This window comes from Cetorhinus maximus, chromosome 21 (assembly GCF_964194155.1).
Source record: "Cetorhinus maximus chromosome 21, sCetMax3.hap1.1, whole genome shotgun sequence".
NCBI classification, from domain to species: Eukaryota; Metazoa; Chordata; class Chondrichthyes; order Lamniformes; family Cetorhinidae; genus Cetorhinus; species Cetorhinus maximus.
This window is the reverse complement of record NC_135899.1, coordinates 10,867,786-10,882,340: the sequence shown is the minus strand read 5'-3', so window position 1 is coordinate 10,882,340 and position 14,555 is coordinate 10,867,786. Positions and strand designations below refer to the sequence as shown.

The window sequence follows — 14,555 nt, the reverse complement described above, 5'->3', positions numbered from 1 at the left end:
GATGAGGATTTTTAAATTGAGGCATTGCTTAACCAAGAGCCAGTGTAGGTTGGCGAGCCCAAGTGTGTTAGGGGACTAGGTGTGAGTCGGGACAGGGGCAGCAGCGGTTTGAATGGCCTCACCTTTAGAGAGTGAAAGATGGGAAGCCAGCCAGGAGCGCATAGGAATACTTAAGTCTATAGGAATCAAAGGTAGGGCTGAGGGTTTTGGCAGCGGATGAATTGAGACTAGGGCAGAATCAGGCGATGTTCTGGAGGTGGAATTAGGCAGTCTTAACGATGGTGCAGGTATGTGGTTTGGAGGCTCAACTCGGGGTCAGATACAACACCTAGGTTGTGAGCAGACTGCTTCAGCCTCACAGTGCTAGGGAGAGAGTGGAGTCAGTGGCTCGGAAATGGAGTTTGTCCTAGGGACCAAAGACAATGGCTTCAATCATCATTGCGTTTAGTTAGGAGAAGATTTCTGCTCATTCAGTTCTGGCTGTCGAAAAAGCAGCCTGATAGTTCAGAGACAGTGAAAGAGTCAAGACAGGTGGTGGTGAGGTAGAGCTCAGTGTTGTCAGCATACACGTACAACCTGATGGAGTGTATTGGAGTTATAAGCACCACTTCAGGCAGTGCATTTCGATCGTAAATCTTGCCCTGATTAAAAAAAAAGGCAATTCTCCTCATTTCACCTCTGGTTCTTACCTTAAATAATTCCTTGGATAAAGCCTGCTCCTTTAGCAGTCTTTGTTGTTGTAGAGAAATGAAAAACAGCAATTATATTACCATTATATTGAACCTTGGTTTTGTCACACTTGGCGTACTGTGCACATTTCTAATCTCCATATTATAAAAAAGATGTAGCAATACTGGAGAATGTGCAAAAAAAAGGATTTACAAGAATACCAAAACTGAGAGGTTATAACTATCAGGAAGACTGAACAGGCTTTCGAAAAGAGGGATGACCTAACAGAGGCCTTTAAAATTATGACAGAGTTCAAGAGGGTAGACTTCTAAATCCAAAACTAAGTGCCATAAATACAGGATGGTCACTAATAAATCCAATGTGGAATTCAGAAGAAACTTCTTTACCCAGACAGTGATGAGAATGTTGAACTCGCTACCACAGAGAATGGCTGAGACGAGTAGCAGAGATACATTTAAGAGGAAGCTGCATAAACACATTAGGGAGAAACGAAAAGAAGGGTACTCTGATAGGGTTAGATGAAGAGGGGGCGGTAGGAGGCTCGCATGGAGCACAAAATCCAGCACGGACCAGTTGGGATGAATGTTCTGTTTCTTGTGCTGTACATTCTATCTAAGCAGATGCTGTTAGAAATCCCTGATGTCACTCAGAGGCTAGGAATTTGCTTGGAAACATTATGCTGTGACTCAGCAGAGCCCCTCATGAAATCAGTGTTTGCCTCTTATTTTTGGAATTATTTTCCATTAGTAATGAAGTGGCAGCTGCAGTGTGAAAATATATAAGATATTAAAATCCATTTAAAAGTCTTGCATGTACATTGCATAAGTGAAGCTTTTGGCTCTGGTCACAATTTTTCGATTGCACTTTGTTCAAATAAGACCAAGAAAGGAACATAGGAGCAGGAGTGGGCCATTTTGCCCTTTGAGCTTGCTCCACTATTCAATAAGGTCATGGCTGATCTGGTTGTTGTCTCAGCTGCACTTTCTTGTCTGCCCCCCATGATCCTCAACTCTCTTGCCTAACAAAAATCTGTCTAGCTCTGCCTTGAATAAATTCAAAGACCCAGCCTCCACTACTTTCTGGGGAAGAGAATTCCACACACCAGTGGCCCTTTTAGAAAGTTTCTCCTCATCTTTGTCTTAGAAGAGAGACCTCTTATTTTTAAACTGTATTCCCTAGTTTTAGTCTCCCCACAGGAGGAAACACCCTCTGTGTATTCGCCCTGTCAAGTTCCCTCAAGATCTTAGATGTTTCAATAAGATCATCTCTCATTCTTCTAAACTTCAATGGGTATAGGCCAAACCTGGTCAACTTTTCTTCAAGACAACCACTTCATCCCAGGAATGAGTCACGTGACCCTTATCTGAACTACTTCTAAAGCAATTAAATCTTATTTTAAATAAGGAGACCAAAATTGTACACAGCACTCTGGGTGTGGTCTCAGCGAAATGCATTTACTGAAGTGCCTCAAATGTTAATCAACTGGAACCTTAGTAGTGGTGGGTTTGTTCAAAACAGCATATCCTGTAACCTATGCTGAGTAATATTACAAAACATGGTGTCTACTGGCTAAGCAATGCTTTGATTTTAAAATTCCCATCCTTGTTTTCAAATCCATCCATAGCCTCTCCCCTCCCTATCTCTGTAATTTCCTCCACCCCCACAATCCTCCAAGATCTCTGCACTTCCTCTAATTCTGGCCTCTTGAACATCTGAGATTATAATCCCTCCACCATTGGTCACTGTGCCTTCAGTTGCCTGGGCCCTAAGCTCTGGAATTTCTTCCCTATACCTCTCCATTTCTCTACCTTACTTCCCCCACTTAAAACCTACCTCGCCAACCAAGCTTTCGGACATACTACCTCTTTATGTGGCTCGGTGGCATACTTTATTTTATAATGCTCCTGTGAAGCGCCTTGGGTTGTTTTGTTAAAGGTGCTATATAAATACAATGTTGTTTTTAGAAATCTACAACTCTATATAGATTGTAATGGAGCTATTATGTTTTCTTCAGTCACCATTGTGTATCTGTTGGGGGGGTGAGATGGGGTTGGGGCGGTGGGGAAGGAGGTTGCGTGATAAACAAAGCCCTTTGTGCTTTGTCCTCAGCTTTGTGAGCTCCAGTGACCGTGCACGGGATGGTGAGAAAGATCGAGAGGAGGAACGAGAACCAGGCAAGGAGCTGGATCGCGAGAGCTACAGAGACATCGAGCGGGACCTGGACCGCGGAAGAGACCGCGACAAGGGTCGAGATCGGGATCGCGACCGGGAGCGTGATCGAGACCGGGAGCGTGATCGGGATCGTGACAGAGATCGGGATCGTGACCGGGATCGAGACAGGGACAGGGATCGAGACCGTGGCAGAGACAGAGACAGAGACAGAGACAGGGACAGGGACAGGGAAAGGGACAGGGATCGGGATCGGGATCGGGACCGTGATGGCCCCTACAGAAGTAAGTATACTTCCTTTCTCCCATACCTCTGTTAGCTTGTCTGCTTGAATTCTCCCAGGTGACCATTCTATAAGCAAGGCTGGAATGAGAACCCAGACTTTGTTTCTCCCCACAAACCCTCTTGAATTCATGGGGTACTGAAGTCTCACCCAAATTCTCAGTTACAGCTACAGCTAACTCAGCACACAGCAGGGCTGTGAAGTCACTAAGTGAGCTGTGCAGGGGTCCTGAGAAGCTTATTTTAAATGTAATTTGTGCACCTTTCTCTCCAGCTCAGACTTACTGAGGGTGTTTGTCATTATATCAGCTGCTTCCTGGGAAAGTCAGCTGCAGCATATGGTCTGTTTATCAGGCTCTTCCTGATAGACTGAATCATTAGAAATAGGAGCAGGAGTAGGCCACATGGCTTCTTGAAACTGCTCTACTATTCAGTTATTGGGTGGTAGCACTTCAACAAAGCGGCTCAATTAGGGATGAATAATAAATGCTGGACTTGCCAGCGACTCCCACATCCCATGAAAGGATAGAAAAAAAAATCATGCTTAATCTTTACCTCAGCTCCACTTTCTGTCTGATCCCCCAATGCTGTGATTCAGTGTCCAAGAATCTCAATGTATTCAATGACGGAGCATCCACAACCCTCTGATGTAGAGAATTCCAAAGGTTCACAGCCCTTTGAGTAGAGAAATTTCCTTTCATCTCAGTCCGAAATGATCAGCCCTTTACCCTGAGACTGTGACCCCGTGTTTTAGATTCTCCAGCCAGGGGAAATATTTTCTCAGCATCTACCCTGACAAGCCTCAAAAATGATATGTTTCAGTGAGATCAGCTGTCATTCTTCCAAGCTCCAGAGAATATAGGCCTCAAGGGATTCTTCAGTCCCATTTGTTCCTTGTCAGCCTCTGTGTAAACACAGTGCATCCTTTGTGCACCTAGTGACTATTTATCCTGCGGAGCCAATCAGCCCTCACTCCTGTTACAAATCTCGCAGCTCTTCAGGACTCTGATCTCACAATGCCAATATTGACCCTTCACTATTTGGGGACAGCAGCTCCGTGCGTCACATTCTCAGGTGGTAAATCTATGCTTTTCAAGTACATTAACTCTACAGCTGACCTCAAAGAAAGCTGCCCAGAAAAAATTAGCTTCTCAGGATCAGGGAAGATGTTTATCAGTAATTATGAATTTAGTAAGCCACTCAAAACCCAGTTACACCTCATTCAACAACTTATTCAAGGGTTTTTACAATGAGGGGGAAGGTTCCTGTTCATTCGTAAGATTTCCCATTAATTTCACTCTGGTGGGGTGCCTCAACTCTGGCGAAATGTGGAATCGCTGACAGCAGCCTCTAGTTTTTCCAGGTTATTCTGCACATGACTGGGCTCCAGAAGTTTGTTTCAGAGGAATAATAATGGCAAACGCTGATAGCTTTGTAGTCATTACCAATGCAAAATGCAGCCGGTCAAAATATTCAACATTCTAAGAAATAAAGACTCTATACAGACGCTTAGGACATCCCAAAGTACTTTGCCAAAGCACTTTACAGCCAATTTTTGAAGTGTTGTAACGTAGCAGAGAATCAATTTGCACCACAAGCGACAGTGTGAGAATGACCAGATAACCTGTATTGAGTGATGTTGGTTGAGGGATAAACAATTGCCAGGCAACTGGGGAAGAGCTCTCCTGCTCTTCCACAGAATAGTGAAATAGTGACCGTGGCGTTTTTTACACCCACCTGAGAGGGCAGATGGTTTATGGCGTCACCTGAAAGATGGCGCCTCCTGACAATGCAGTGCTCCCTCAGCCTTGTACTGCAAGGGGATTGGAGTACAAGAATCAAGAAGTCTTGCTACAGTTGTACAGAGATTTTGTAAGATCAGATCTGGAATACTGGGTGCGGTTTTGGTCACCACATTTAAGATAGGATATATTTGTATTCAAGGTAGTATAGCAAAGATTCACTAGATTAGTCCCTGGGGTGAGGGTGTTGTCCTTTGATGAAAGGCTAAGTAAATTGGGCTTGTATTCTCTGGATTTTAGAAGAATGAGAGGCGATCTCATTGAAACCTACAAAATTCTGAGAAGGTTTGATAAGGTAGATGCTGGGAGATTGTTTCCACCGGCTGGGGAGTCTAAAACACAGGGGCGCAGCCTCAGGATAAGGGGCCAATCATTTAGGACTGAGATGAGGAGAAACTCCTTCACTCAAAGGTTTGTGAACCTTTGGAATTCTCTATCCCAGAGACTTGTGGATGTTCCATCGTCGAATACATTTAAAGCTGGGATGGACTGATTGTTGGTCTCGCAGAGAACTAAGGGATATGGGAAGTGAGTGGGAAATGAAGTTGAAGCCCAAGATTAGCCATGATTGTATTGAATGGCGGAGCGGGCGCGACAGGCCATTAAATGGTCTACTCCTGCTCCTACTTCTTGTGTTCTTGCATCAGAGTTGGAGATTCAGTCATAGGGATTGAAAGATTGATTGACTAGTCAACAGCTTTATTATTGTTGTATCAAGTGACTACCAGGGTAGTAGAAGGTAACGAGAAGAATTTTGGGCTTTTTGGAATCTTGCAATTTCTATTCAACAACAGACCTCGAGTACAAGAGGTTGAACAAAGTTCGTGAGGTCGGGGAGGGAAGGATGACAAAATTGTTCACCATGTGGCTCATCTCAACTGCTTGCTTCTCCTGCAGGGTTTGACTCTTTCCGTGCCCCTCGGAAAGGAAATACCATCTATGTGCACGGCCTGGGGATGACTGAGGAGATGCTGAGGACCTCCTTCTCTCATTTCGGGACTATTGTCAACCTGACCATGGACAACCCCAGGAAGTGAGTGATGCGCTCAGGTGGCTCCACGCCTGACAAACTGTCTATGCTCTACCCAGCGCTAGGATTGGCGTCCCAGGGCCACCGTCTCTCCAGTTACCAAGCTGGATTACTCCATGGCCGTGGCCAAGGGGATGCTGATTTCTCCCTCATGGGAAATGGGCAACAGCAGCTCGTTTCCCTTCATGGCCTCACCCCTCCAAATTTCTGCAACCTCCTCCAGCCCTATAACCCTCTGAGAACTTTGCACTCTGCCATTTCTAGCTTTTGCAACTCCCCCGATTATAATCACTGCGCCATTGGTGGCTGTGCCTTTAGCTGCCGAGGCCCTAAGCTCTTGAATTCCCTCCCTAAACCTCTCTGTTTTCGCCTTGTTTTAAGACACTCCTTCAGATTGCAGAGCTCTGGGGAAAAAGAGCAGGGAAGAGTGGGACTAACTCCTTTGTTCTCGAAAAGAGTTGGCTCAGACTTGATGAGCCAAATGGCCTCGTTCTCATAGGAGCAGCACTGGGCCTTTCGGCCTTTTGAGCCTGCTCCATCAGTCAGAGAGATCCTGGCTGATCAGATGTGGCCTTGTCTCCACTTTCCTGTCCCTAACCCTTGACTTATGGCAATTAAAAATCTATCTAATTCAGCCTTGAATATTTTCAATGGCCCAGCCTCCATTGTTCTCTGAAAGACAAATCCAAACACTAAGAACCATCTGAGAGAAGAAATTCCTTATCTCCGCCTTAAATGAATGACCTCTTATTTTGAAACTGTGTACCCAAGTTTTAGATTCCTGAGGATTGGAAACATCCTCTCAGCATTTACCTTGTCAAGCCCCCTCAGAATCTTGTATATTTCAATAAGACTACCCCTCATTCTTCTAAATTCCAATGAGCATAACCTACTCCAACCTGCTCAGCCTTTCTTCATAAGAAAAACCCCTCATCCCAGGAATCAGCCTAGAGACCCTTCTATGAACTGTAAGTACATCCCTCTTTTAGTAAGGGGACCACAACTGTACACGGTTCTTCAGGTGTGGTCTCACTAATGCCCTGTATGAAGACTTCCTTACTTTTATACTCCATCCTCTTGGCAATAAAGGCTCTACTGTCCTCGGATACTGTGATAAGGAAAATGTGGTTAATTTGCTCCATCCTCAAAGGTGAGCCTTCAGCAGTGCACTATTTTTCAACACTGTGTGACTATCGAGCACCAGTCTCCCTCCCAACACAGGCTGGCATCCATAAAGGGAGAAGGATGATTGTGGAGGCACCATCACTAATAGTATGGGCTGAGAAGCATAACCAGCACGGCAGCTCACCATAACAGTTTAACCCGGAATGTGGAGATGGGCCTCAGATCCATAACCTGATCTCAGCTGGTGTCCTGAAGCTGCCTTTTATTCAACCAGGCTGTAAGCTGGCCTTGCTTAACAGTGACCTGTCTGACTGGAAGTTTCACCATTTGGAATCCCAGTTCTGTCTTCCCTATTCCTCCCCATTCCCTGCCTCCGAAGCTGACTTCTTACTGTTCCACAATGCTACCTGTGTTCCAGCGACATTGATGCATTCCAGCTGTGCTGTACTGATCTGTATCTATCTGTTCATTACAGTTGTGCGTTTGTCACCTTCGAGACAATGGAGTCCGCAGATCAGGCAATTGCAGAGGTATGTAACAGAACACAACTGCTGCAAGGCCCGTGTTTTACTTTGATACCGTGTGTGTGTGTGTGTGTGTGTGTGTGTGTCTGTCTGCCTGCCTGCCTGCCTGTGTGTATCTGTCTGTCTGTGCGTGTGTATTTTTCTTTCTCTGGTATTTCACTCTGATTTCTGGTAGTGTATCTGTCTGATGTTTCACTGATTCCTGTTACTAAGAGATAGTGTGAGTGTGTGTTTGTTTTTCTCAGTGTTTCACGGTGATTCCTGGTATTGTGTGAACCCGTTCCATGTTTTGAGGTTTGTTTTTTCTCTCTCTAACAGTTAAATGGCAGCATGGTTGGTGATGTTTACTTGAAGGTGATGATTGCTCGGAAACAGCTCATGCTGGAAACTGCCACAGGGAAGTCAGTGTGGGGAAGCCTAGGTAGGAGAAATCTGCAAATTCACATTCCAGTCAGAGTCTGCATTTGGTACTGATGGTATTATGGTTCATGGTCTCAGTAACAGGCTGCCCCAGGCAGAACTATGAGAGCATGTTTGGGTTGAAGGCTGTCAACAATTAATGCCCTATTGAATGTCATTCCTCCCCTTAATAATGCTGTTGCTCTGTTTAAGAAGGTTCAAAGTTGACAACCAAATATATCCTGTATCTTGATCCTTTTATTGCCTGTTTCAGAGAAATAAACATTATTACCCCATTTCCCCTGGAGGGAGAGATGTAACCTTAGTGGATCACTGGAACAGGGGGAGGCCATTTAGCCCCTTGAGCCTGTTCTGCTTTTCAATGAGATGATGGCTGAACTGTGACCTAACTCTATATTCCTGCCTTTACCCCTTATCCCTCAAAGCCTGCAGTTAACAAAAATCCATCTCAGGTTTAAAATTAACTATCAACCTAGCATCTATTATTATTTGTGAAAGAGTTTCAAATTTCTCCTACCCTTGACGAGGGTAATGCTGTTGATATGGTGTACGTGGACTTTAAAAAGGCATTTGATACAGTGCCACACAACAGACTTGTGAGAAACGTTATTGCTCATCGATTAAAAGGGACAATAGTATCATGGATACAAAATTGGCTGAAACATAGGAAACAGAGAGTAATGGTCAATGGATATTTTTTGGGCTGAAGGAAGGTTTGCAGTGGAGTTCCCCAGGGATCGTTATTGGGATGCTTGCTTTTCCAGATATATATTAATGTGCTAGATTTTGGTGTGCAGGGGACAATTTCAAAGTTTGCGGATGATATGAAGCTTGGGACTGTTGTAAACTGTGAGGAGGATGGTGTGGAACTTCAAGAGGACATAGACAAGTTGGTGGAGTACGCAGAGAGGTGGCAGATGAAGTTCAATGCGGAGAAGTGTGGGGTGATGCATTTTGGTAGGAAGAACATGGACATACAATGCAAAATAAGGGGTGAAATTTTAAAGGGTTTGCAGAAGCAGAAAGACCTGGATGCACATGTGCACAGATCATTGAAGGTGGCAGGACAGGTGGAGAGAGTAGTTAATAAAACGTATAGTATCCTGGGCTTTATTAATAGGGGCATAGAGTACAAGAGCAAGGAGGTTATGCTGAATTTATATAAGACATTCGTTAGACCTCAGCTGGAGTATTGTGTACAGTTCTGGGCGCCACATTATGGGAAGGATGTGGACACATCGGAGAGAGTGCAGAAGAGGTTTACAAGATGGTTCCAGAGATGAGAAACTCCAGCTATGAGGATAGATTGGAGAGGTTGGGGCTGTTCTCCTTGGAGAGAAGAAGGCTAAGAGGAGATTTGATAGAGATGTTCAAAATCATGAGGGGGTTGGACAGAGTAGATAGGGAGAAGCCCTATGGTTCCGCTCGTAAAAGGGTCAAGAATGAGAGGGCACAGATTTAAAGTGATTTGCAAAAGAAGCAAACGTGATGTGAGAAAAAACTTTTCCACACATTGAGTGGTTCAGGTCAGGAATGCATTGCCTGAAAGTGTGGTGGAGTTAGGTTCAGTTGAGGCATTAAAGAGGGCATTAGATGATTATTTGAATAGAAACAATGTGCAGGGGTATAGGGAAAAGGTAGGGTAATGGCACTAGATCATAATGCTCATTTGGAGAGCTAGTGCAGACACGATGGGCCAAATGGCCTCCTTCTGTGCATTAAAATTCTGTGATTCCCTTGCCCGTTTCCTAATTTCACTCCTGAAAGCCTGGAGAGCCGGGCTGTTTTTAGACTCATTTTTAAACTATTCTCCCAAGTCCTAAACTCCCCAATCAGCAGAAATAGTGTATCTCTATCTACCCTATCAGTTCCCCTTAATATCTTCATATTCCCCTTTATATCAGGTGGTGACGCTGGCATAGTGGTAATGTCGCTGGACTAGTAATCCAGAAGCCCAAGCTAATGCTCTGGGGACAAGGGTTCAAATTCCACCACGGCAGCTGGTGGAATTTAAATTCAATGAACAAATCTGGAGTTGAAAGCTAGTCTCAGTAATGGTGACCTATCATTGATTGTTGTAAAAACCCAATTGCTTCACTAATGTCCTTGAGAGATGGAAATCTGCCATCCTTAGCTGGACTGGCCTACATGTGACTTTAGACCCACAACATTCTGCTTAACTCTTAACTGCCTTCAGTTCAAGGCCAATTGGGGATTGGCAACAAACGCTAGCCTTGCCAGTGATGCCCACATCCACGAAAGAATAAAAAAATCTTTGATCAAATCACTCCCTAAATTCCAAGGAATAGAACCACAGTTTGTATAACTTCTTCCCATCATTTGACCTTACAGTCCTGATTCTACCAGTTGTGAAACTTAGGATCTTTATTGGCCTTTAGTCATGCACACACTCCTAGATGATCCATTATGTCCTGATCAGAGTTTATTGTGAACAAGCCCCTACCACCAGCACCCCCAGAAGCGAGGGAGTTCCTGCAAAGCATCAGGTGCCAACTTGTAACAACTCATTCTGCCTCGATTGTCCTACTTCCTATCTTGGATCCATTGCATTGGCAGCACGAGGTCAACAAGTATTAACCTCACACACAGATTTTAGATTGACAAGGGAGTCAAGGGTTATGGGGGCAGGCAGGGCAGTGGAGTTAAGGCCACATCAGATCAGCCATGATCTTATTGAATGGTGAAGAAGGTTTGAGGGGCTGAATGGCCTACTCCTCCTATTTCTTATGTACTTATGGTGGTGGTGGTTGAGGGATGAACGTTGTCCTCCTGCCAGGACACCTTGGGAGACCTCTCCCCTCCTCCCTTCATTCCTTCTCCCAACCCCTCCACCCCATCTGCTTTGGGGAAGAACGTGCTGCTAGGTCTGTTACATCCACCTGAGCAGGTAGACAGGACCTCTCGGTTTAACATCATGGCCAAAGCAAATCTAATCCTGTATATTAGTCACTCACCAGATGCAGCTGCTGGGGTATCCATGTTTTAGGCTAATTGAATTGCAGTTTCAGGCAATAAAAAGATGAATAATAGACACCATCATTGGGCGTATGGTCTCAAAGTTCATATGGAAATGTGAATATGCATGTGAACTTTAATCTGTTTGTGTTTCTTGATATATGCGAAGATGATAAGCAGGGAGTGTGAGTATTTAGTCACTGATATGGCTATTTTATTCCTTAATCATTGAATGATAGTGGGCAGTTGTTCAGAAAATATACACACCTGTGAAGTGCTTTTACCTGTATTGTGCAAGTGTGTGTAAAATTAGATGTGGTAAAGTTGGTGTTGGGTTGCTGTGTCATTTCTGTGGGGTGACAGAGGTCTGAAGTAGTAGAACGCCTGACAATGCAGCATTGCATCTGAGCCGTACTGAAAATCTGGGCTCTGCGCTCAAGTCCTGGAGTGAGAATTGAATGCACGCTACATCCCTCAGCCTCAAAAGTGAGAGTGCTGGACTAAACTAATATTCGGGAGAGTAGAGATCTTCAGGAAAGACAGGAAGTTGATTGTGTGGAACTTCAAGAGGACATAGACAAGTTGGTGGAGTACACAGAGAGGTGGCAGATGAAGTTCAATGCGGAGAAGTGTGGGGTGATGCATTTTGGTAGGAAGAACATGGACATACAATGCAAAATAAGGGGTGAAATTTTAAAGGGTTTGCAGAAGCAGAAAGACCTGGATGCACATGTGCACAGATCATTGAAGGTGGCAGGACAGGTGGAGAGAGTAGTTAATAAAACGTATAGTATCCTGGGCTTTATTAATAGGGGCATAGAGTACAAGAGCAAGGAGGTTATGCTGAATTTATATAAGACATTCGTTAGACCTCAGCTGGAGTATTGTGTACAGTTCTGGGCGCCACATTATGGGAAGGATGTGGACACATCGGAGAGAGTGCAGAAGAGGTTTACAAGATGGTTCCAGAGATGAGAAACTCCAGCTATGAGGATAGATTGGAGAGGTTGGGGCTGTTCTCCTTGGAGAGAAGAAGGCTAAGAGGAGATTTGATAGAGATGTTCAAAATCATGAGGGGGTTGGACAGAGTAGATAGGGAGAAGCCCTATGGTTCCGCTCGTAAAAGGGTCAAGAATGAGAGGGCACAGATTTAAAGTGATTTGCAAAAGAAGCAAACGTGATGTGAGAAAAAACTTTTCCACACATTGAGTGGTTCAGGTCAGGAATGCATTGCCTGAAAGTGTGGTGGAGTTAGGTTCAGTTGAGGCATTAAAGAGGGCATTAGATGATTATTTGAATAGAAACAATGTGCAGGGGTATAGGGAAAAGGTAGGGTAATGGCACTAGATCATAATGCTCATTTGGAGAGCTAGTGCAGACACGATGGGCCAAATGGCCTCCTTCTGTGCATTAAAATTCTGTGATTCCCTTGCCCGTTTCCTAATTTCACTCCTGAAAGCCTGGAGAGCCGGGCTGTTTTTAGACTCATTTTTAGACTATTCTCCCAAGTCCTAAACTCCCCAATCAGCAGAAATAGTGTATCTCTATCTACCCTATCAGTTCCCCTTAATATCTTCATATTCCCCTTTATATCAGGTGGTGACGCTGGCATAGTGGTAATGTCGCTGGACTAGTAATCCAGAAGCCCAAGCTAATGCTCTGGGGACAAGGGTTCAAATTCCACCACGGCAGCTGGTGGAATTTAAATTCAATGAACAAATCTGGAGTTGAAAGCTAGTCTCAGTAATGGTGACCTATCATTGATTGTTGTAAAAACCCAATTGCTTCACTAATGCCCTTGAGAGATGGAAATCTGCCATCCTTAGCTGGACTGGCCTACATGTGACTTTAGACCCACAACATTCTGCTTAACTCTTAACTGCCTTCAGTTCAAGGCCAATTGGGGATTGGCAACAAACACTAGCCTTGCCAGTGATGCCCACATCCACGAAAGAATAAAAAAATCTTTGATCAAATCACTCCCTAAATTCCAAGGAATAGAACCACAGTTTGTATAACTTCTTCCCATCATTTGACCTTACAGTCCTGATTCTACCAGTTGTGAAACTTAGGATCTTTATTGGCCTTTAGTCATGCACACACTCCTAGATGATCCATTATGTCCTGATCAGAGTTTATTGTGAACAAGCCCCTACCACCAGCACCCCCAGAAGCGAGGGAGTTCCTGCAAAGCATCAGGTGCCAACTTGTAACAACTCATTCTGCCTCGATTGTCCTACTTCCTATCTTGGATCCATTGCATTGGCAGCACGAGGTCAACAAGTATTAACCTCACACACAGATTTTAGATTGACAAGGGAGTCAAGGGTTATGGGGGCAGGCAGGGCAGTGGAGTTAAGGCCACATCAGATCAGCCATGATCTTATTGAATGGTGAAGAAGGTTTGAGGGGCTGAATGGCCTACTCCTCCTATTTCTTATGTACTTATGGTGGTGGTGGTGGTTGAGGGATGAATGTTGTCCTCCTGCCAGGACACCTTGGGAGACCTCGCCCCTCCTCCCTTCATTCCTTCTCCCAACCCCTCCACCCCATCTGCTTTGGGGAAGAACGTGCTGCTAGGTCTGTTACATCCACCTGAGCAGGTAGACAGGACCTCTCGGTTTAACATCATGGCCAAAGCAAATCTAATCCTGTATATTAGTCACGCACCAGATGCAGCTGCTGGGGTATCCATGTTAGGCTAATTGAATTGCAGTTTCAGGCAATAAAAAGATGAATAATAGACACCATCATTGGGCGTATGGTCTCAAAGTTCATATGGAAATGTGAATATGCATGTGAACTTTAATCTGTTTGTGTTTCTTGATATATGCGAAGATGATAAGCAGGGAGTGTGAGTATTTAGTCATTGATATGGCTATTTTATTCCTTAATCATTGAATGATAGTGGGCAGTTGTTCAGAAAATATACACACCTGTGAAGTGCTTTTACCTGTATTGTGCAAGTGTGTGTAAAATTAGATGTGGTAAAGTTGGTGTTGGGTTGCTGTGTCATTTCTGTGGGGTGACAGAGGTCTGAAGTAGTAGAACGCCTGACAATGCAGCATTGCATCTGAGCCGTACTGAAAATCTGGGTTCTGCGCTCAAGTCCTGGAGTGAGAATTGAATGCACGCTACACCCCGCAGCCTCAAAAGTGAGAGTGCTGGACTAAACTAATATTCGGGAGAGTAGAGATCTTCAGGAAAGACAGGAAGTTGATTGTGTGGAACTTCAAGAGGACATAGACAAGTTGGTGGAGTACACAGAGAGGTGGCAGATGAAGTTCAATGCGGAGAAGTGTGGGGTGATGCATTTTGGTAGGAAGAACATGGACATACAATGCAAAATAAGGGGTGAAATTTTAAAGGGTTTGCAGAAGCAGAAAGACCTGGATGCACATGTGCACAGATCATTGAAGGTGGCAGGACAGGTGGAGAGAGTAGTTAATAAAACGTATAGTATCCTGGGCTTTATTAATAGGGGCATAGAGTACAAGAGCAAGGAGGTTATGCTGAATTTATATAAGACATTCGTTA

At 44.5% G+C, this 14,555-nt stretch overlaps 1 protein-coding gene across 1 annotated transcript in view; it reads left to right on the top strand.

Annotated features, from left to right (window-relative positions):
* nelfe (negative elongation factor complex member E) overlaps positions 1-14,555 on the top strand; it is a 35,423-nt gene that overhangs the window by 11,005 nt on the left and 9,863 nt on the right. The window contains exons 6-9 of the mRNA XM_078566592.1: positions 2,800-3,143; positions 5,841-5,976; positions 7,574-7,628; positions 7,941-8,043. Of these exons, the coding sequence (XP_078422718.1) occupies positions 2,800-3,143; positions 5,841-5,976; positions 7,574-7,628; positions 7,941-8,043 (638 nt within the window). The remainder of the gene's footprint in view (positions 1-2,799; positions 3,144-5,840; positions 5,977-7,573; positions 7,629-7,940; positions 8,044-14,555) is intronic.